The following is a 25,151-nucleotide window of genomic DNA, read 5'->3' on the forward strand; positions in this document are numbered from 1 at the left end:
AATGCTCTCCCCTGTTGAAAGTGGGTCAAAGCTTGTGACGTCAGATGTAAATAAACTGAAACGACAACAAATAAGGAATTTTCTACGCATTATTTTCATTCAAGTTTTCGACCGAATCAGACATGAGCACAAACGGAACACAAATGCAGAGAGACGATTTGCAAGGTCAGTTCTATCTTAGTTGAGTGGGAAAATGTTTTAGGGTTGTGTTTATGGCGTTTTACTTACTCAATTTATCGACGCTTTTATCATTTAGGCCTAAAAAAACATGTGTGTTTCAGGTTACGGTCTTAAAAAAAATGAGGGTCGGTAGGTCGGGATTTTTTTTTTTTACTGTAGGATCTGATATTAACTGGGGGCAACAGTGTGAATCAGACATGCGTCAATAACCCCATGTCAATATCAATCGACCACTCGCCAGCCGTCAATCAAACTCACGTAATAATTAATCAGTTTTTGTTTATTGCAGCCACATGGTCCGACAAACAAAGACTGTCGGAGTAATGGAATAAGCGTTTTATGAAAACACAACTTAGTGGGCAGTGCGATCGCGTATTTGGCGACTGGTCAATAATAACTATGTAGACTGCTGTCTGCGGTGTTTGGACAAAAGAGATAAACATGTGTGAATGCAACTCTGCCGATTTTGTCCATAATTACCTGTAATACATTGTTTTGAATGTCATTATTTTAATCAATACATTTGCGATCTAAATCCTGGCCGAATAGTGTAAAACACGATTGTTTGATTTTTTTGGGATACAAAAATTGCAGTCGGGGGTAAACTCACACGGTCGGTCGGGTAACCTGAAACAAATATGTTTTTTTTTAGGCCTTATGTTCAGAAAACTAGCTCATTCATAGAGCAGAGTGCTCTTTCACATAATAATCTTTCGTCATAGGTTATTATGAAACTGCACGTGTATACAAGTATATTAATAAGTATTCTTATACTGCATTCACAATTTAAAAAAAACAAAGCTAATGTTAATTTCTGAAAATATGTTTTTATTTATTAAAAGAAGATTCCAGGGCCCTCTCTGGCCATCAGGGGAAGGTATCCAGGTCCCTCATTAGGGGGGATTTTCCCTGCGTTTCCCTTTTATGGGGATTTTTTTTACTTACTCTCTCATTACTACATTTGTACATGTTTGTACTACAATCTTTTTTTTCTCATCAATTTAGAATTTTTGAATAGATGAACTTGAAATAAAATTCAGATTAATCATCTTGAGAAACTTCTTTTAATTTTTTTTTTGTATAAACTTACTCTAAGAGCCTTTGATAATTTGTGCTAAGGCTGCTCTGGGGGTACATATGCACCCTTTCATAAACACAATCATAGTTCTGCGCACAGATTTCGTGCATTATTTGTTACCAATTAAGGAAAGCAATGAATAAACGTCAAAAACACATTAAATTCACCTGAATGGCAGACTATGGTCGTTATCCTTTGCATGCATGCAACCTAAAAAACACGGCAATGTTTCAACACACTATTCTTGCTGACATTTTCATTTTGAAATTTTGAACAGTGTAAAAATTCGACATCTGTTCAAGTTCAACATCGTTATCAACTTAGGTTACACCAAATATCACGATGTGCAAAAGATTGGTGTACTGCAACCTATTAAACCGATAGCGACACTTCATCGAATCAACAAATCAACTACACACCGGTTGTTTTCGAAAGCTAATACAATTATTTATCAGGAAAAATTAACATCAGTACCATTGATCCAGCAATATTTTGTTACCAGCCCTCAGAAATTGACCCATTTCCAAAATAGTGTTTGGTCGGACTGAAGTGTGTCCACATAAAGATTTTCCATGTCGATCACTTTAAAGAGCTAAAACTCAATAACCATAATAGCATATATATATATATATAAAAAAAATTAAAAATACAGGGTTCCCTCCTGTCGTGGCATGGTATAGTTCATATATCCAAAATGGTGAGAAAAGCCCTGGTTACCTAAATCTTAAATATAATGCTTTCTACTAATGGCATATAATGGTGTCATTAAAGTGCCAGAGGCTAAATGTCCTAGGCATAATTTGCATAAATAAATTATTAATTTGCAGCTTGCAGGTTAAAACTGGGCCAAATGGCATTTGTAAGGAATGTACATGTAGCTGTGGAATTGAAAAAAAAAAAGGCTTCTGTCATTAAGTCATTGTTTTATCAGTGTTATTTTCCTTAAATCTTGCACAATCATTCAGTAACTATTAATAGTAAATTATAGATATTTGAAGTCTGGCATGGAAATGGTAGATGTTATTCTGTTTGTTTTTTCATGCAGCATCTTTTAACATGGCAATATTTTAAATCCACTGAAGTAGCATGTAAGTTACAACTCTTTACTGGAAGGGCTAGAATACCCTTAGTCACTCCTCAAAAAGGTAAATTAGATGCATTCCACATTGGCAAGTTTAGGGTGTTTTAAGCTCCGTTAAATAAATTAGAAAATTGAACTACTGTGTATAATTATTATTATAAAAACATGTTCTTGTAAGAGCTGCAGTTGGTACACTTGCTTCTCACCAAGACAAACATGATTCAAATACCTATACTTGGGAGACTCTCAGTTATTCAATTGGTGGTCACCACACTGGAGAGGTGGAGTTTTCTTTGGGTGGTTCAGGTTTGAACTTTCCTGTCACAGCACCAATACCTTTAAAGCTGTAAAATGCACCTTTAGTTTTAAAAAAATAGTCCCAACTTTTGTAAGCAGAGTTCAGCAAGTATACTTGGTATTGCTGGGGCTCATTCCTGGTCCTCACATGTGCAACCTAAAATACCACAAGGACTTAAAATATCGAGACCAAATATTATTACCTTAAAATACTGAAAAATCAAAATACACTGTTTCCACTTATCTGCTACCGGTGAATTGTCACATGATGCCCTTTTTTGTAGAGTCTTGGGTGGATTTGTACTACCAGGCCAGTGGACAGAGCAGCCCCAAGCGTGAGGGCACAGACATACACAGCAGCGGTATCTACACACCCCTCAATATAGAGAAACTCCTTACGGATGCTCAACGTGAATCTGTCAACAACAGTAGGGAGCCTTCCGCAAGAACAAGGTATCTTTGTCAGCTTCATTAAGGAATTATATTTAGTTTGATTTTGCTTTACTTTCCATGGAATTACATATTGTTTGATTTTGCTTTACTTTCAATATAAAAATGAAGGTTCTATTTGAGTCTATAGCATTTCCATTAGTCTGTTAGGTTCCCTTAATTATTATACTGTATATGAACTGGGTGATGCAAAAATTATACTGCGGTAATTTAAAACTCTTATGCCATATGAGGGGAGTGTAGATCAAGCCCAGCCTGAGCATGGCCGCAATCTGGTCCGGATACTACTAAAATTGTTATGAGACCACAAAACCTTGCGTGGCATTAAAGCGGACAGTGTAGCTTTTGACAAGACTGCTTGGGCTGGTGCTACTATTGAAGCCATATGGCATAAGACCCATTTTTGCATGATCTGGATCATATTCTAATAGGAAGCCTAAGCATATGACATCAAGTTCCAACTTTTATAATAATATTTATTGAGTTGACAAAAGTAACTTAATCTGAAGAGCATAAATCAAAGTTCTGTTATATATTACATTTTAATGATTTAATCACACGATGGTACATTTGGTAAAATAAGGTTGGTTTGAATACAACATATATGGTACTTTTCAGTTAATGACATTCTTATTGCATACTGGAATCAGTTGTGTCATTATAAGCACCGCTTTTTTAAAATGTATGTTTTCAAGTTTCCATATTATTATATACAAATGTAGAAAAGAAGGATATTGTTATTTAAATTTATCTTCATTGTCTTTTTGTCATTAATGATGCATTGAATAACCGTCTGCCTCAACACAAATGTGCATTATGTAACATTTTGAATAAATCATTAAGTATTATTACATTCAACATTCTTTGTAATTGTAACATGCATTGTCATAAAATTACTTCAGGCAATATATCTTCAGATACCATAATTTGCATACCATATGCCTATTTCCAGCAGCTTGTCATATCTATTTCACATTTCTAGCAGAGAGTTAGACAAATGTTATCATGAGCATTGTGTGGTACATGTACATGCAGAACATTAAAACTACAATATAAAGTATTGTGGTGCACTTAACAGTATTGATTGGCTAATTGTATTTGGCAAGATCAAGTTTCAATTCTGAATATTATGAAGTAAACTCACATATTTTGATTTATTCCCTTTTTTATTTTTGTAAATCATAAGTCAGAAAATAATTTTAGAGATGCACTGTTTATTTACAAGTATCAGTTGTAACAAGTTGTTACTATCAGATGGTGTTTGCCTATGATTCTCCTTATTATTTACATACATTTGTAGTGATGATGATGATGATGATGATGATGATGATGATAAAACTGTTTAGTGAAACTAGTGTACCTGATACAGCGTTTTTTTGGCCCGATTTTATAGCCGAAATTCGGCTATGTTCCCAATCCCAAAAAGTATACTTTTTCCCCAAAATGTGGCAAAAAATTCCCAATTTCCAAGAATTTTTTTTTTTTTTAATAAGAAGTGTTTTATGCGTATTTTATCTCAATTTTAATTCAATTACATTTAACAAAGTATTTTATGATTTTGTTCTTTTAATTTTAATGATTATAAAGTGTTATATCAAATTTAGTATTTCTCTAATTAGTGGACTTTTTGGGTGGAAAAAAAAGGCTAATGAATGAATTTTCCCAATTTCATGAAAATGCAGATAAAATTCCCAATTCCAAAGCCATGGGCTATCTTCCCAAAAAGTTGGAAAAAAAACCCTGTGATATAGCATTGTTAACAATTGTAGTTGGAGAACTCATGCTGCCTTGCTTTATACATGTAAGCTAGCTTTTATAGCGACACAGTAGAGTGTCTACCTGATTTGGAACCGGGAGGTTCTGGTTTCGATCCCTTTTTTGGTCTGGGATTTTTCTGGCTGGGTTACATTGGCGCCCAGTGTAAAAACTCCATATGTGTGAGATGTCCCTCAGATGTCGTGGCAGTAGGAAATTCGTGGACGAATTTCGCATATGGAGGGGGGATGTGTAGTAGGGTTTGGTATTAGGAGAACTTAAACTGCCTTGCTATATGAGCTAGCTTTAATAGCGATGCAGTAGAGTGTCTGCCTTATTTGGAACCAGGTGATCCCGGGTTCAATCACCATTGTAGCCAGTGATTTTTCTGGCTGGGTTACACAGTTACACATTTATTCCTTTATGTCACTTACATTAAACCAACAATAAAAGAAAATATTGTTGTTTCTCCTCAAATTACTGATTCTAAATTAAGGTGGGTTACATGGTAGGTACAGAAAATATTTTAATTTTATTCTTTATAAAATAGTTGCATTAAAAAAAAAATAGTTGTTTATATTAGTTGTTTATATTTGTTGCAAGTTGCATAACAGTGTTCAGTGCATACTAAGCCTCTCCCTGATTTGTACTCAATACTGAATCATTTTGATAATTCTAACACCAAAAAATTGAATACAAAAATTATTTTGCTTAACCAATATTTTGGGTTATTGCGATATTCTTGGGATTATGGTGGTAGGAAAAAAGATTTTTTTTTTACCCAATTAACCAATAAGATGGTTTCATTGTGATGTTTAAAAAGATTATAGATTATACAAAAGATTATTCTGTATTGCTTGTCATGACTCAAAGGTCATGACCACACAAACAAGCAGGTAACTAGTCGGCAAAACCAATACGGTTTTTAAGAGCTATTGTTTGGTTGACCCTGTAAACCATTGACATGTGGATTATTGATTTGCATGATACAAATACTTATTTATTTGTGACAGCTTGAAGCTGTGGCTTTTATCTTAAATAGTACATTTTGAAAGAACAAAATGTATACTGCTCTACCAATGAGTGGATGCATTTCATTCAACACAAGAGCGGGCCATTTATATCAGATCTACTGTTCTACATGTTAACCGATTTGTTATGGCTTAACAGCATGAACCACAGTTCTATTGTTACACATTTTTCAGTGACAGTTATTTGGCCCAGTGACTTGCAAGAATGAGGTCATGAAGTATGTTTAACCCTTTGTATGCTGGGAAATTTGTCGTCTGCTAAAATGTCGTCTGAATGAATTTCTCAAATTAGCATTTTCTTCGATTTTTTCAAAGAATACTATATGTATTAGAATAGCAAACAGTTTGGATCCAGATGAGACGCCACAGAATGCCTTCAAAATTCTGTTCCAGCACTGGAAGTGTTAAGGGTAGTAACTGCTTTTTGAGGTTAAATGTGATGTTTGCACATAATGTGTATTATTTTATTTATATATAATGCCAGCACACAAAAACAACAGTTTTGTTCATTCACTCCTAAAATAAAATTGTTTTAAAACTCAAATTGAGGATTTCATGCTTGTTTTATTTTGAAGGTCATTATTTATTATATGCCTGCATAAAAAGGGGGATGTATTATGAGGACACTTGCCAGAAAAACAACAGCGTCTAAGAAAACGATGTCAGTTTTTCAAAAAAATGTTACTATGTTGCATTTAAATGTGAAATGTTGATGACAGTTTAACTTTACCCTGACACTTTAGAGTACTTTGTGAAAAGTTTGAGCTTTTGTTATATTGTGTTGAGATAAATGAATTTGATAACCATTTTGATGTTTTTATTATCAAAAAAAGGTTTTCATGAAAAAACATAAAACCATCTTTTTTTTTCTTTTTTTTTAAAAATACTTCTTAATGTGCAGCATCTTAAAAAACGTAGCATAACATGGTTTAGCAAAACACTATGAAAGAGTCAGGTTAGGTTACAAATGATGACAAGAGTCTGGTAAAGTTACACATTAAAATACCATGACATATAGCAGTGCTCCAGCTAGGCCTAAATTTGAGGGCGCTCCGCCCTGCCCTCCCGAACCTTCGCCCTGCCCTCCCAAATCTCCGCCCTGCCCTTCCTAGGCCCCCCCCTGCCCTTAAAAAAATTATTTATTTTTTTACATATGATAATGAACAAATCTCTTATAACATTACAAGTAATTAAAAAAAAAATCTCATTGTAGACATTTAAATGGTTTAATAATAATGGGAATAATATATTCTAACAATTATTAATAACATAATAACATATAAATTAACATGCAACAGGGAGCATTCCAGAAAAGCCTGCGCACTGAAAAGTGCCCTTTTGACAAAATACTGCGCATCGAAAGTGCCCTTTTTACAAAATACTGCGCATAGAAAGTGCCCTTTTTACAAAATACTGCGCATCGAAAGTGCCCTTTTGACAAAAAGCCCCCTGCCCTTTTTAAATCCTAGCTGGAGCACTGCATAGTCTTGTAAAATTACACACCAAAAGACCATGACAGAGTCTGGTTAAGTTACACACCAAAATAACATGACAGAGTCTGGTTAAGTCTGACCCACACAAAATACCATGACAGAGTCTTGTTAAGTTACACACCAAAATACCATGAGAGAGTCTTGTTAAGTTACACACCAAAAGACCATGACAGAGTCTGGTTAAGTAACACACAAAAATACCATGACCGAGTCTGGTTAAGTTACACACCAAAATACCATGACAGAGTCTGGTTAAGTTACACACCAAAAGACCATGACAGAGTCTGGTAACATGTAAGTTACACACTGTGGGTCTGGTTAAGTTGCATACTAGAAAGAATGGCATGTTGAAGTTACTAAAAAAACAGATTGGAAAATTTTAAGTACCCGAGTACTCTGATTTTGAAAATCAAGCACCCCATAGAGGGACCGTTAAGTAGTTTGTGGAAAGCACTTTATGGCTATAGTGAAACCTTGTTAACATCTTAGGACTCACATGTTTTTTATCGATCAGCCTAAAACTTTATCAAGACTTTTGTTTGTACATTATATGAGACTTCAGCCAAGTGCAATAATAGCGCAGTGTAAAAAAGCCTGTTCAGATGCTACAGTTATTATACAAAAATCACAAATGCTACTAAGAAAGGTTTTAAGTAAGTTCTTTCTGTTCTCAGGTGAGCTACCTAAGGCATTCGGTCCTTTTGTTAAAATCTCTAAGAAATTTAATAGGATTTGATATGCAAATAGATTATTGAACTATCAATATCACTGAAAATAAGAGACACACAATTATGTATGCTAATAATAATCACGAACAGTGAAAATCATTATACAGTTTATCACAAGTCACAATATGTTTGTCGGTCAGTATCATGTGTATATAGTAATTGCTCTGATGACCACTAAACACAATCATGTATCTCATTCAGATAAAAAAATATCTGATCAATGCCCTTGGCATATTCATCCATCCCTCCTAATAGGCTAAGGTTGTGTCTTTACACACATGTGCACAAATGTTTAATAATATTTAGATCTGGTGATTTTTATGGCTGCTGCAAGCAAAGGTCAGTTGTGTTTGATGTGATTTTTTTTGCAACATGTGTTGCATGTGCGGTATGATCTGGAGTTAAAGTGCAGAGCTGCATTAACTATCCACCAGCCTGCAATTGTCTAAATGCTAACCAACACTTTTATTCAAACATTATAAGGAGCTATGTATCAGACTTTCCTATGAAATAATAATATTAATTTTGATACAAAATCTATACTATTCACACAGATCCATTTTCATGTGCAGCATAAAAAGACCCAGAAACGCAGGTGATCCAGGAAATTCAAAACATCCAGGATGAATGTTTTCATAGCAAAGAATTTAGAAAATAATCTCAAATTTAAGCATGTGAAATTTCCAGTGGATATCCTGAGCCATGCAGTCTTTAAGAATTAGAGTTATAAAGATAGAGGTGTTCAAGTACAAATGACTGTCTGGGATTTATTAACAGCTTTATCACCCAATTTTTATTGTATCACTATGACTGCCTCTAACAGGTATCAATGGTAGTTTTGTTGTTGACCTTATTTGAAATTTAAATTGATAACACTGACTGTGAGATTTAACAGTATGGGATATTTAATTAAAATTTGTAAGTACCCATTTGAATGAAAGTTTAAGAGTAAGACACATTATATTAGCTTTGATAGAGTAGAGTTACAATTTATTTGCATAACCAATATAATACACATATTTGTTTCACATGATGATATAAAAATGAACACCAATTTATACTTTAAGAGTAAGACACATTATATTAGCTTTGGTAGAGTTACAATTTATTGCATTTACATAACCAATATAATACAAATATTTGTTTCACATATGATAAATATGAACACCAATTTATAACGCATTTGTGGAAAAGAAAGACTTTATTTCGTTTAAAAAATTAAAAAAACTTGAGGACTTTTTAAAGTTTATTTTGGATTAAATCACAATCCGTTATTATTCTTGCTTGCTTGTTAACCAAGTTATCATGAAAGGAAAGCCAATTTATAAAGTAAACTTAGCATATTCTGTGCTGACATCATGAGTCCATTTACATAGTATAATGTACATGTACACACAATGTCATGTTGTTGTTCAGTCAATAAATAACAAGCTGGAATATAACAGGGGTAAAAGCCACTCACTAAGTGGTTTACAATCTGATAAAATCAGGTTGTCCTTACTTTCTGTCCAATTAGCGACACTGTCTTATCACTTGCACTGTTATCAAATCAAAGCGCTGACTCAGATCTTAAAATGAGAATCCCCCATTTGGTTGAGAATTTTGGAAATCATAATGGTCTGGAGCACAATTTAAGTTGCAAATGTGAATGGAATTTTACACCACTGTATAAATAAAACATGTTCCATGAAAGAATGATGTCCGTAACCCAATTAACTGTTGCCTTACATAATGTTCTCAGTGTGATATTTTTATTCTTGACACCGCACCAGGGACATCATGCTGTCCATCTGTCTGTAGACACAAAGATGCTTGCATGTGTTCTCAACAACTTGTCAACATACAACAGTTAGACTTGCAGGATTTGGAATGGGATATGTGCAATTGTAATCATCCCACATGCTCCACAGATGTTATAATTTGTATTTTATATTGTAGTTTGCTATAAAGTTTTCTCAGATTTTGCTTCTAGAGTAACACTGGCCATGCTCGAGGGGTCTCAATGTCAATAAACACTTAACTTAACCCTTTCCCACTCGGAAGCAAAGTGAAAATGACTTAATAATATTATAATAATGTGCAAACAGGATAAAACCAGAACAGCCTGCGAGTAACTTGCAGACTGTTCAGGTTTTATAATGTTTGCTGCTCATCAGTATATAAGGGTTGAAAATGAAGCCTTTAAAACTTAAATTTAGTAAGGAAGGTCTCTAATTAAATTTCACTTAATCTAAGGGACTACAAATGTGAGAGAATCGGTATCTAAGTGGTAAAGGTTTAAGGGAAAAAAAATCGTCTGAAACACCCTGTTAAATAATTGTTATAAAGCAACATCGTGTTGTAATCTTTTAGGAATTTCTTTCAAATCTTTCCCGAAGTGACATTAACCGGTCATGCCCTTGTCATCAAACATCTGTAACAAATTGCACTTTTTTCTCTTAAATGATTGTATATTATTTGGGATTTATATCATTATATAATGTTCTTCTAAAAATAAGTATTGTAAATTATTCCCCTGTGGTCAAAACTTGCCATACCTTAGGATCACAGTTGTTGTTTTACCAACTGCCTAGCTATGATGCCATGTGGCACTGATGGCATTCTTTGTTACTTTTGTGACAAGCTCAAGTTATTTACAAACAACAACATGATATTTACAGTATAAAACACGCTGTTAAATAATTGGTATAAAGCAACATCGTGTTGTAGTCTTTTAGGAATTTCTTTCAAATCTTTCCCGAAGTGACATTAACCGGTCATGCCCTTGTCATCAAACATCTGTAACAAATTGCACTTTTTTCTCTTAAATGATTGTATATTATTTGGGATTTATATCATTATATAATGTTCTTCTAAAAATAAGTATTGTAAATTATTCCCCTGTGGTCAAAACTTGCCATACCTTAGGATCACAGTTGTTGTTTTACCAACTGCCTAGCTATGATGCCATGTGGCACTGATGGCATTGTTTGTTACTTTTGTGACAAGCTCAAGTTATTTACAAACAACAACATGATATTTACAGTATAAAAGATGCAGCATTTAGTACCGGTATATGGAATAAAAAATGACAAAACTATTTAAATGTTCTATTATCACCAGCCAAGTTGATCACATGTGTGTCTAATGTTTGATTGTATGTACACTTCAAACAATATCCTTCAAATCCACAGACAGACAAAAAATTGAGTTATCTTGTCTTCTTGTGAATTGATACCTCAAAACTCTATATAATATCCTGCTATTTAATACAGTTAGTTTCTATTTTAGAGAATGAGAGATGGCTTCATACTAATTTTCTTCTGACTAACACACTACTAGTTTCTATTGTTTGAGAGAGAAAAGGTGGCAGAGTGTACAGAGGGAACTTATTTTAAGCTTCTTTACTTCTACAGTTATTTATGCAGTCAATTTTGCCTCGTTTCAGTCCCAAGTGTCCCAGAAGCCCAGTGCTCTCCCTGTCCAACAGCTCAAACACTTCCAATGTGGTGAGTACCGGTAGACAATATGAATGTAACTGATGTACTGGAGTCTGTTGGATAATACATGAATCATGACAAATGTTAAGAAAAACTTGTCATTCAAATATTACCTTTGGAACAACCATAACGATGATAATGGTTGTAGGACATAGCCCCCAATGAAAAAATGAACATTTGGACAATTGCCCCCCTCAGTATAAATAATACCGGTAGGTAGGACATAAGCCCCCCAGTGCTTATTTTGATTCTGGACATTTGCCCCCAGTGCTTACATTGTATGCATTAAGAAGGAATTTTGCAAACTGTGTAGGTAAAAGACATTTTTTTTAAGCAATGTATGTGTATGTATATAAATAGTTGATGTAGCTTTCTTATCAATCAACAACTGACACATATGTATGTCAGCTGTGGTACAGACATACATGCATAGTGAACAAGACATCTTATCTAAGTACTGACTACATAAATAACTGTTAATATTATTATAGTCAGACACAACACACAACCCTACATAAATTGTCAGTCTTAATTACTGCATTTTGTCAGTTAACAAAAGCTCTTTTAGATTTATCACCATGCATACTTGTCCAATTCAGATTAAAGTGCACCACTTGCTTTTGACAGTATACCAATGTATACCAATGTTTGTCATTTGTCTACCATTGATTAAAAATGGGCAGATGTAAGTTTCTGGCAATAAAATGTGCGCTTGTACAGGACAGGTCAAGCAAACAGGTCACTTCCAATCTATTTAAGTGGCTGTACACTGTAAGAATGTTGTGAGGTCCATACCCTGATATGTATTTTGGAGTCATTCTGTCAGTCAGTCAGTAGGTCACTCTACTGATCAGGGGGCATTAAATGATACAAGATTGTGGAGCAAAATTCTTCCACATTTCGCAAACAATAAAACTTAAACTTCAAATATTGACATGGAAGCTTAGATGTGGGTGATGCTTCATCCAAGTAATCCACACATTCCCTGTTATTTGCCCTTAGCTGACAAAGTAGTGCCGGGAGTATTAGTCTTGCTTGTTACAAAGCTTTATTTGTGCCTCGGTCTGGGAAAACTGGCTTAATGCATGTACATAAAGTGTTGTCCTAGATTAGCCTGTGCAAAGGCTAATCAGGGTTAAAACTTTCGCATAAACTGTTGTTTTTTTAACAAAAAATTCCATAAAAGCGGAAAATGTTGTCCCTGATTAGCCTGTGTAGACTGAACATGCTTATCTGGGTCAGCTCTTTACTCACATGCATTAAGCCCGGTTTTCCCATAATGTACCTCATATGATGCTATCTCATTGGCTGGTGCCCATTTCAGGATGTTCGGGAGGAGCCGGGTACCGACTGGATCTGGGACTGGTCCTCAGGGCCAGAGCGCAACCCTTTGGGGTAAGACAACTGGGCTTCCATTGACAATCATTCTTACCGCTTAACTCATAGAATGTTAGTATTAGGAATTTGGGACTTTTCAGTTCAACAGTGTAAGTTTTATCATGTAAGAGTGAAAATAATAATGGCGCAAAAGCAAAATGATAAAAGATAAAGTAGAAGAAGAAAATCTGACGATTCATAAGTATGAGCCTTTCTGTCAGTTTCCACTTTTGACTTTTTAAATTGTTTTTTAGCTCACCTGAGCACAACATGCTCATGGTGAGCTTTTGTGATCGCCTTTTGTCCTTCCTGCGTCGTGCGTTGTGCGGCGTCAACATTTGCCTTGTTAACTCTCTAGAGGCCACATTTATTGTCCAATCTTCATGAAATTTTGTTAGAAGATTGATCTCAATGATATCTTGGATGTGTTCGAAAATTGTTACGTTTGCTTGAAAAACATGGCTGCCAAGGGGCGGGGCAATTTTCCTTATATAGCTATATATGGCTATAGTAAAATCTTGTTAACACTCTAGAGGCCACATTTATTGTCTGATCTTCATGAAACTTGGTCAGAAGATTCATCCCAATAATATCTTGGACGAGTTCGAAAATGATGCCGGTTGGTTGAAAAACATGTCCGCCAGTGGGCGGGGCATTTTTCCTTATTTGGCTATAGTAAAACCTTGTTAACACTCTAGAGGCCACATTTATTTTCCAATCTTTATGAAACTTGGTCAGAAGATTTGTCCCAATGATATCTTGGATGAGTTCAAAATTTGTTTTGGCTTCTTTAAAAACATGGCCCCCAGGGGTCGTGGCATTTTTCCTCATAAGGCTATATATGGCTTTTGTTTTAACCTTGTTAACACTTTAGAGGCCACATTTATTGTCCAATCTTTATGATATATGGTCAGAAGATTTGTCTTATTGATATCTTGGATGAGTTCGAAAATGATTACGTTTTCTTGAAAAACATGGCTGCCAAGAGGCGGGGCATTTTTCCTTATATGGCTGCATATGGCTGTAGTAAAATCTTGTTAACACTATAGAGGCCACATTTGTAGTCCGATCTTCATGAAACTCGGTCAGAAGATTCATCCTTTTATAATATCTTGGGGGAGTTCAAAAATGAAGCCGGTTGGTTGAAAAACATGGCCACCACGGGGGTGGGGCATTTTTCCTTATATTATGGCTATTGTAAAACCTTGTTAACACTCTAGAGGTCACATTTATTTTCCGATCATCATGAAACTTGGTCAGAAAATTTGTCCCAATGATATCTTGGATGAGTTCAAAAATGGTTTTGGTTTCTTTAAAAACATGGCCACCAGGGGCGGGGCATTTTTCCTTATATGGCTATATATGGCTATAGTAACACCTTGTTAACACTCTTGAGGCCACATTCATTGTCCAATCTTCATGAAATATGGTCAGAAGATTGGACTCAATGATATCTTGGATGAGTTCGAAAATAATTATGTTTGCTTGAAAAACATGGCTTCCAAGGGGTGGGGCATTTTTCCTTATATGGCTATAGTAAAATATTGTTAACACTCTAGAGGCCACATTTACTGTCCAATCTTCATGAAACTTGGTCAGAAAATTCATAACGATAATATCTTGGATGAGTTCAAAAATGATGCCGGTTGGTTGAAAAACATGGCTGCCAGGGGGCGGGGCATTTTTCCTTATATGGCTATAGTAAAACCTTGTTTACACTCTAGAGGCCACATTTATTTTCCGATCTTCATGAAACTTGGTCAGAAGATTTGTCCCAAAAATATCTTGTTATCTCAGGTGAGTGACTTTGGGCCTTTCAGGCCCTCTTGTTTTAAATTTTACCATTTTCAGGCCACGACTTTTATATTTCTTGGTTTACAAAACCGCCGACCCTAATTTTTGGAAAATGGGAAAAAAAATAAAATCGGAAAATCGTCTTTTTTATATATATTTTATTCCCGACCGCACTGAAAAACGATCGAAACGAGAAATAAAAACGATCCGGTTTGAGTACGGTTGCGAATAAAATCAAGTAAGTACAATCAACGATTGGTTCACATATATTACAGAGATCGGGATATTTTTCAATGTGACACAGTATGTACCAGTCCTTTTATGGGCACTTCTCAAAATTTATTTAATTACAGACAATAGGAAAATCAGCGTCAGTAAAATGTCGACCGCATCAAAATTTATTTCCGAGTCTGTGACGCAACTATATTGTTTAATATGTTTATAATATTAAACATACCCGATATTATAGTAGATAAAAAAGTTTTACCTTGCAATTTGATAATTAGTATAAATAATCCAATAAAACACTGCCATTATTTACGATATATGTGTTTAGGAATTTTGTAAACACGTCCGCCATAGTTTATAGGAACTGTACAGAAAGTTTGGAAATCGGAACAAATCGGTACATCTCGGAAAATCATTGATAAATGTATTTGTCGTTTTAATGCTTAGGGCCGAGTAATTTCGGCAAATCGGAACTCAACTTGCGTATTAAAAATACTAGCTCAATTAACCGTTAAACTCCGCCTCCGTTCTCTGCAAAAGATTCGCAGGCGGAGCTATGCACGTGCTATTATTAAATTGGAGGATTGCAATTGAGAAACAAACGCACGATTGGTTCGGCATGTTGATTGCTAGACAAAGGAAGCTAATTTTGTAGGCGCGAAATTTGTCGCTTTATTGCTTCAGACAGCAAGCGGCTTTCCTTTGATGACGTCAAACTGTCAATTCACACAGACTGCACATTTTCGGAAGACTTTAACTGGCTCCTTGTTTACAATTCCAGTAAAAACACTTGCTAACATTAAACTTTGGATTAAATTATCAAAATAAAGCAAAAGCCAAGTTGACAAATATGATTGTATTAATTCGCGTCAGTTTTAATAAGACGTTTTGCGTTGTAAATCAACGAGTTTTCATGACAACAACAACTTAAACAAACATTACCGCGACGACGCGGGGATCGATCTACCTCGATTTTTTTTCATGGACGATGTCATAAGTCCAATAAGAGCAAACACATACTTTGTGTATGAGTAGTTTATCTTATATAAGATTTATGCAACGGGCATCGCATTGCGTAATGGTGCGCATCGAATTACGGAAATGAAGCGCAGTTTTTCGTTTAATTAATGGGAGAAGAACGCATGTCATTTAATGGAGTGTTTAAAATTGCCTGATGTTACAAAAGGTGCTTTTAGGTGACTCATTTCATTTGAAGATATAGATGTGTTTCATTGCATTATTAGATTTTTCGTCTCTGTGTTAAGGTTATAAAAGATATGATGTCTTTGTTCTGATGTTATTAGTATTAACTTATTTTTCCAATGATGTTTTTTTTTTTTTTTTTTTTTTTCGACCGCCCGATGGACCATTTTCAAAATAATTTTTGTAAACCAATAAAAAAAAAAGTCGTGGCCTCATCTTTCCTTTAAACTGGTAATTGGTAACACCTTTTTCTCAAAACCTTTTAAATATTTAACATACAGATATGCAGATGAGAAGTGCATTAACTTTTCTTGGTGCTGGGCCTTTTTAGTCTATTTGCAAGGCAAATACGCTTTTGTAATACCGCATTTCAAAACCACAGGGGAAACAGTTGTCCTTCTCCAAGCCTTCCCTAATTTTGGGCAGACAAAATAGATATTTAATATAGTATTTTGTAATTCTTACAATTTTTCATTTAGAAACTTTTTTCTATCATTTTCTTCCTAGAACATTGTTTACACAATTTTTAGTGAATTTTTCTAAGACCATGTACGTGAAAAAACGCTCTTAGAAACTAAAAGAAATTTTGTTTGAAAAACAATTCTGTTATTGGGACAAGTGAGTTATTTTTAGAAAATTACCATCTACAAGGCAAACTTAAAAGAATTACATCCCTGGAAAACAAAGGGAGACAATTATATTACTGCTTCATGCGAGGTAGGGGACTTTTATTGCTTGGCAATAGTCTTGTTCTTCATAAAAAATCTTTTTGAAAGCCTTTTACCTTTTCATTCAGACAACTAATCCTTTAACATTTACTTCAGCAGAAACTTCCCTCTTCCCGGTATCTTGCAAATACACTCTCACCCCCATCGGCGCTCTAGTTTATTTCCCTGGTAATTTGTATTTACCATAACCTTGATATGCAAATTGTTTGTTGAATGTTCTATATCCAATGTTGCTACCTATTTTTAAAGATAGACAAAAAAGCTCTCTTTATGTCATTTTCTATGATGTTGTTTGCATGATTGACCCCATGGCCAAGGTCAGTGGCCAAATTGTTCAAGGAATGCATTACTGTGAACATTGTTTTAGCTAGAAGGCCATTAGTTATCATGTTCATTGAACTTTTGACCTGTACACACCACATAGTTACTATCTAGGTTTATATTTAGGATATATGTTGATGGTGCTGTGGGCCTTTATACATCAAATTTATGACTTGAATGTGTCCACTTTGGTGCAAAGTTCATGACTAACTTTCTGACCGGTCTGGTTGGTCTGGTGCATAAACAATTTGAACAAAAAACCTGAAATAAAATTATTTAGATTTCAAATGAATATTAGTTATTTGCAATTCAGGGCCCTCAATCTGTAAAATCTGCCGCCGAATTTCGGCGGCAGTCCCCCACCTGAAAAGTATACTTTTTTCCCCTTTTTGGAAGAAAAATTTCCCCTAAAAAAAAATAAAATAAAATTTATTTTTTATTTTTTTTTTATTGAAAGATGTGTCTCATGATTATATTATCTATATTCTATTTCAATTTAATCTTTTCAAACATTCTAAATTATGAAAAATGCAATGAATATAGTGCAATCATGTACAAATGTAATAATGAGAGAGTAAGTAAAAAAATCCCCCAAAAAGGGAAACGCCGCGAAAATTCCCCCTCCTAAGGGCTGCGGACCCCTTCCCCCGAAGTAGTGTGAGGGCGCTGCAATTTTATTTTAAAATAAATCCACTTTATGCCTGTGGAGATCATTGGTATTGTTGAACAGTAAGAATTTAGAAATGCATGCAATACAGGTGTTTGGAGTTTGATTATGATTACGGGTACTATACAGAATGAAAGCCAAGGGACAATAAACTAAACATATTTGTACATCCTCTATTTTGGAATACTCCTTTTTGTTAACAAACTCATTATGCCTACTAATATGTTTGTTCAAATGTGCTTGCCCTTTGAGTTTTAACTTAAGATGAGTATACAAAGGGAAAGATATCTATAGAAACAATACATATTGTTGATTGTTTTACAATAAGCGTAAATGTGGTAACAATCTCTGGAGTAAAATGAGCTGTTTAAGACAAAAAAATATTAAGGAAACAAAACATCAAGGTTTTTTATTCCTCTATTTGAACAATTCCCATTTCAAATGAAATATCTGTATTGAGGTGTTTTCACATTGGTAACCTAACACACCTGGATTGTTCTTAAGGCACAATTATCTGGTGATGTTTTTGTCTTATATTTCATGATACATGTAGATGATAACATTGTTAAGCATCCTAGTAACAATGTCCCTATGTAAATAAGTGCATCATAAACAACTCATAGAAAAGTATATTTTGCTTCTGCTTCTTCAAACAATGTCTATTATAACAAACTGCTATCAATATAGCTGCAATATGGTAGCTCATTAAACATCAGATGCATTTTCATTTAGAGCAGTTTTGCTGACTAATTTTGTAAAATGCTGCATTTAAAAAAACAAGTATGGAAGGTTCAATGGTTGGTCACAAAAATTATGTGGGATTTGGCCACAATAGTATTTCTATGGCCTTGTTGCCCATATCTCTGATTGAAGCAGTATGCTATAATGCTTGTAACTTTATACATTTTTGCTTTCATGGATCTAAAGATTATAATTGATCACTCAAATTGGTGTGTTTAGTTCATAGTAGCTGCGTCTGACTGAACAAGGTAAACAAGTGTGTGACTCTTCCTTCTTTCAGCTGATTTGTGAATATACAGATTGCCTCACAAAAAGTTTTTTACTTCTATGGATCTGTATAATAACTGAGCCAAGTCATGCCAAGTCTGTTGCGAAACTTGGTCTTATGCCTCATGAGGCCAGTCTAGCACTGAAGAAGACTTGAAGGTGCAGGTTGGTTGGAAACTACACTGGCAGCACATGACATAAGACCCATTTTTGTATTATGTGGCTCATGTAAAGTTTTGGTATGAGGAGTAAGATATATTTCTTTGCTGTAGTGTTTTCTAAATCACACCAGTGGAATAAAATGATGATATAACTCTAAAACAAGTAATACTTTGTTTTTCCAGAGATCACAGTGTGAAGTTTCGTCGACCTCGCCAGGACTACAAAAGCTTGCGAAACTCAAAAACCCTGCGTGCTATCTTTAATAGCGACAGTCTACCTACGCTGTTGATCACACATGCATGCACGCTAGTCATTGGAGCAGTTTTCGGAGCATCCATGTACGGGAAAGTTGTTATGCATTTCTTTTTAGCTCACCTGTCATGAAGTGACATGGTGAGCTTATGTGACGGTGTGATGTCCGGCGTCCTTATGTGTGTGCGTGCGTGTGTGCGTGTGTCCGTCAACAATTTGTTTGTGTAGACAGTAGAGGTCACAGTTTTCATCCAATCTTTATGAAATTTGGTCAGAATGTTTATCTTGATGAAATCTGGGTTTGGAATGTATTTGGGTCATCTGCGGTCAAAAACTAGGTCACTAGGTCAAAAACTAGGTCAAATAATAGAAAAACCCTGTGTAGACATTAGAGGTCGCAGTTTTCATCCAATCTTTATGAAATTTTGTCAGAATGTTTATCTTGATGAAATCTGGGTTGGGATTGTATTTGGGTCATCTGGGGTCAAAAACTAAGTCACTAGGTCAAATAATAGAAAAACCTTGTGTAGACAGTAGAGGTCACAGTTTTCATCCAATCTTTATGAAATTTGGTCAAAATGTTTATCTTGATAAAATCTGGGCTGGGATTGTATTTGGGTCATCTGGGGTCAAAAACTAGATCACTAGGTCAAAAACTAGGTCAAATAATAGAAAAACCCTGTGTAGACATTAGAGGTCGCAGTTTTCATCCAATTGTTATGAAATTTGGTCAGAATGTTTATCTTGATGAAATCTGGGTTGGGATTGTATTTGGGTCATCTGAGGTCAAAAACTAGGTCACTAGGTCAAATAATAGAAAAACCGTCAATAATTTTTTGTGTAGACAGTAGAGGTCACAGTTTTCATCCAATCTTTATGAAATTTGGTCAGAATGTTTATCTTGATGAAATCTGGGTTGGGATTGTATTTGGGTCATCTGGGGTCAAAAACTAGGTCATAAGGTCAGATAATAGAAAAACCTTGTGTAGACAATAAAGGTCACAGTTTTGAAATTAGAATGATGGGAATTTTATTAATAAAGTTTACTTACTTTGTTTCAATCACAATATGTTTTTTATTTTGGATGAAATGATATATTAAAACTAGAATAAAATTGTAAATTAAATATAAATATGATGACCTCTTTGACTTATTTTAGCTCGGCTGATTTCGGAGAAAACCCGTTTGCAGTCCGGGTCATGCTAAAACCTTAACATAGGCTCTAAAATCAAATTGCTTCCACATACAACTTTGAAACTTCATATGCGGTGCTTTTGTTACTTCATGGATTGACAATATTATTGTTGACTTGATGGCCAAATATGACCGTAATATAACAATTTAAGAATGGTTAACGAATGTGAGTCTTTATCAGACTATACTGTGAGCAACGTTTTACGATACACAATTCAAGTAAAAACAGGACCGTGATTACTTTATGTTTTACATTTAGTTGAGTGTTTCTCCCGTATAAAACAGAAGCTTAACATAAAACACCAGAGGCATAAGCTTTAGGACTTTCAGTCGATTTCTTCTTTTTCCAAGCCACAATTGCAGAACAAATAGTTTGTTCACTTGTATACAGAGTCTATTAAAATTAAAAAAGACAAGTCTTTGTCAACCCAGTAAGGAGGAGAGGTCAGTTTTGACCCACTAAAGTGTTTCGAAAACAACACAACTTAAAACACGATTGATGCTTAAATTGAGTTGCATGCTTGATGATCAGTGTCATTTGTGTTTCAGTGTTTGGGTGATCTGGCGTTACCCACGGCGCGAGCTGGTCAGTGTTTAACAACCGGATGGTCTGTAAACATGGATGTATAACACACCAGTGTCGGGATGGTTATTTCAGAGCGAGCAATGTAGGATCATACTTGCATACCCGGCTTGTAAAGAACAGCATTCTCTTTTTACAATACAAGACAGGTTGAGTCTGTTTTGCTTGTCTTTTACTACAACATACTTCTATGTGTTTTATGTCTGGTAATTTTTCAGTTATAATATTGTAATTAATTTCCTAGCTCTGATATTTCCTGTTAAAAGTGTCTGAATACACCAATTGTTTTTTCTTGCTGACAAAACAGCCAATATGTTTATTGCTTGTTTTAAACGTACATGTTTATTTAGACATTTTTGAGATGGGATGAAATTACAAGAATGACATTTGTTCAACTTCAATTAGTCCTAAATTTCATTTTTCCTCTCTTTTTACACGAGTAGGGACATGGCAGAATTTGGGTATAAAGTTTTCTTATCAGAAAAGGTCAACCTAGTATATTTAAAGTCCTAGCAATTAAAAAAAATCAAACAATTTCTAGTCAGAATTTACAGCTTTAGGTATAATTAGCCATTAACAATGTAGTGACTAATTTGTTTTTATTTCAACTGCAAATTAAAATGAATATCTTTGTAAAATTGCTATGGGCTTTGTATGAAACACTGTCTCTTTCTCATGTTCACTTACATGTTGGTCTTTATTCTGCAAGTACAAGTGATATGCTTTCAATAATGCTCTCTTCCTTACAGTAAACTTGAATAAATCAATGAAATTTATGGTTTTAAACATTTCAAAAGCATCTCAAGGCATGAGTTGATTAATCAACTTATGGATGGTGTATAACTTTTTAATCCAAGGATTTTATTAAAAAGTTTAATTAAAAAAAAAACATTATGGAGGGTAAGTGGATGTTCTAAAAAAGCATTGTTACAGAATATTCAGTGGAATTTACAATATACTATAAAGTGTCTTCATAAGTGATGTTTGTTTATAGTTAATTGAAGAGTTTAAAACACACATTTTATGTTTTGACTCTTAGAACTTGTTAAGAATTTAAGAATGGATATGTTCAGAACCACCATAGAAATTGGTAATAATTCCTGCCAGTGTTTTACTAACCTAGGGTCGTGCTTTAACAAGACCCTCATGTTTTTTCTCAATTAATTTCTCTGCTTCGTTATATGTGTAACTGTACATGCAGTTGTTATGAATGCAAATGTTCTACTGCTGTTATTCTATTTGTATGTTACTTAGTACATGTTTACAATATTGTTTATTATGTAAATGTAATTATATTTTAAAACTCCCAAACCATGGGACTTTTGAACATAATGTTGGAGAAAACTTATTGAGAACTTCACACATTTTGAACGGAAAGTCAAAATTATTGTGCATATAAATCATGGTATGTTTAGAAGATTCTGTACATTATTGGGCATATGAATCATGGTATGTTTGGAATAACACTTATCTACATGTACTCATAATGTGCCGGTGTTTACATATGAGTTTGTGACCAATTGAAAGTCATTCCTATGTAAAAGATTTCTAGGTTTATTAAACAGTATACATGGATAATAATAAGAGTGGATGAAGGACAATCCCTTGATAAACAACTACCTAACCCCCTTTTTTAGATTTAAGTAGTTTATTTCAGATTATGTATAAGTAAGATTCATAAATTTCTACAAAAAAGGAAGAAAGACTTAAAAATACCTGTATGTTTGGTGCCTATTTTGAGATTGTTTATGTCTGCTTATACGATTGCGCGCCACACATGTGGTTTTGAAGTTTTACATTTCTCATTACTGTCAGTATTGTTTGTGTAATTTGTTGAGTGCAATAACACTGTACTTGGTTGTATATCGTTTACTTTGTTCTTGCATTTAACATAATAATTTTGCATATACAGTTCATATTATTGTTGTATTGTATTGTGACTATCACTGCATCTTTTTAAAAGTATGTTAAAGGCTCTGTTATAGAGTGATTATGAAAAGTTACTAATGACATTTTTCATGTAACAGTGAACCTAAGGGCTGATGTTTTATTCATTTGTATTTTTCTGTATCGTGTTTTCTGTTTCATTAATCTTTGCGCAAAATTAAAGGGTAAGAAGCAAACATCTTAACAACTTTGTTATGGTTAGATGTACACTGTTCACAAAATGACATGCTTTGATGTTTTAATGTGTATGACAGTTGTTATTGGAATTTGATTGACAGCAGACTTAAGACCTTACAACAGAAGCATTTATTTCTTTGTGCACACAGATGTTTAAGCAGAAATGGTAGGCCCTACAGGATATGTAGGAATTTCTTTTAGGATTGCATAATAGTTGATAAATTTGTAGAACTAACAGTAAAAACAAAAACAAAAATGTGTGATGTCACTCTTGTTTAGTAGCTTTTAAAAGTAGATTTTTTTTCAGTACTAAGCATGTTTTGTGAACATCAAATGCAAAAGAATATTTTACTAGATATCGTGTTATAATTCAAATTTTGTATTCAGTTATGTATTGTTTTGAAATCCTTTGCTGTAATTAAGTGCTTTAATTTATTAGCTTACACCTCATTCTCTAGGGCCAGGCAGTTGGGTCAGTCATGGTTTGTCATCTGAAAGTGGCTTGTTTTACAGCTTTTCATTTGTTATGTCCTGTTTTTGTCTGTACTATCAGAGTGCCATGCTGGCTTCTTGGTATTTAAATGTGCTTGTATTTTTTTTGCAATGTATATAATAGTGGGTTCTGCAATTGTATCTGTATTTCAAACACCACTGCATATTGATAGGCCAAATCAGTAATTTTTTAACACGGCAAAGTAAAAAAAAAACATGGTGAAATAAGCTTTACTGAGTATTTTATTTGAAGTATAAGTTATTTTAAATTTAGAAAAAAATATTTGTATCCTTATACCATGTGCTTTTATTTCTTTTATTTAAAATATTTGTTATTTAAAAAATGTGAAAAAAATATTTGTATCATCGTATCACGTGCTTTTATTATTTGGCCAATTTTCAGTTAGTGCTTTTTATTTTTGTAATGTAGTGTACTCCCCACCTTATTGTTGTATGCTTCATAAATTGTGTAATTCTCATTCTCTACAATATAAAAATGATTATATACATAACATTAGTTAAGAACAGGGATCTGGCTTTCTTGCCATATCTTTTTGTCAAATTGACACATACTTTAAGTTAACTGCATAACATTCCTATGCAAATTCTTACAAGGTTTATTTCCATAAAAACGTAGAAACAAGAGATGTCAGGTCCCTTTTCTTATTCGCATATTTCTTGTTGTGTAGTTTATCGTAACAATGTACCTTATAACGTGTACTAGTTTTTCAGCTACAGTAGCAATATATATAGTTATGTATATTGACAATGCAAACACTATTTCATAACATTGCAAGTTCTTAATCTCTTCATTCTCAGTTTATGTTGAACTGATTCATTTGATAACATTGTGATACATACATTTGTATGGATAGTTGTGACAAATCAGTGAAGAACACATATTTTTATATCACAAAACGGTCCAAATAGTAGAAATTGTATGAATGATGTTCATGTACATGTATGCATGCCTTCAGGTAACAATACATATTGAGAACTTGGTCTGCAGCTGAGTTTTTGTTTTTTCTATAGAAGTGAAATTTGAAATTTCCCTCCTTGATACAAGTGCATAGGACAGAAATTAACTAATATTAGTTAGTTTAAACCTATTTGTTTTAGCTCGATTGCATCGAAAGCCTGTGGCTTATATAAACGCTATCGAGGCCGTTTCCTGGCCCTAGAATCAGTACTTGGTGTCTTTGGGAGAGATCTAAAGAACGCTCCCGTGGTGGGGATCGACCTCATGACCTCCCGGTCGCTAGGCGGACACCATATCCATTACACCACGGCGACCTTTTGACTATTATTTAATATACAACATAATGATAGCATCATGTCAGGTGGTTGCCAACACATACACGTTAAGGCAATTGTAAGGCAACACGTTTATAATTCAACATTATCAAAATCGGCGTAAAATATCAACTTGAAATTTTGCACATTGTT

At 34.2% G+C, this 25,151-nt stretch overlaps 1 protein-coding gene across 1 annotated transcript; it reads left to right on the top strand.

The window, feature by feature from the left end:
* On the top strand, nucleotides 1-24,709 carry LOC127842717 (BCL2/adenovirus E1B 19 kDa protein-interacting protein 3-like). The gene is made up of 6 exons (XM_052372398.1): nucleotides 1-165; nucleotides 2,921-3,089; nucleotides 11,521-11,581; nucleotides 12,897-12,967; nucleotides 19,243-19,398; nucleotides 21,056-24,709. Exons 1-6 carry the CDS (start codon nucleotides 123-125, stop codon nucleotides 21,102-21,104), a joined length of 549 nt encoding a protein of 182 aa, XP_052228358.1. The 5' UTR covers nucleotides 1-122; the 3' UTR covers nucleotides 21,105-24,709.
* The last annotated feature ends 442 nt before the right edge of the window (nucleotides 24,710-25,151 follow it).

The sequence above is a fragment of the Dreissena polymorpha genome, chromosome 8 (assembly GCF_020536995.1).
Source record: "Dreissena polymorpha isolate Duluth1 chromosome 8, UMN_Dpol_1.0, whole genome shotgun sequence".
Classification (NCBI taxonomy): Eukaryota; Metazoa; Mollusca; class Bivalvia; order Myida; family Dreissenidae; genus Dreissena; species Dreissena polymorpha.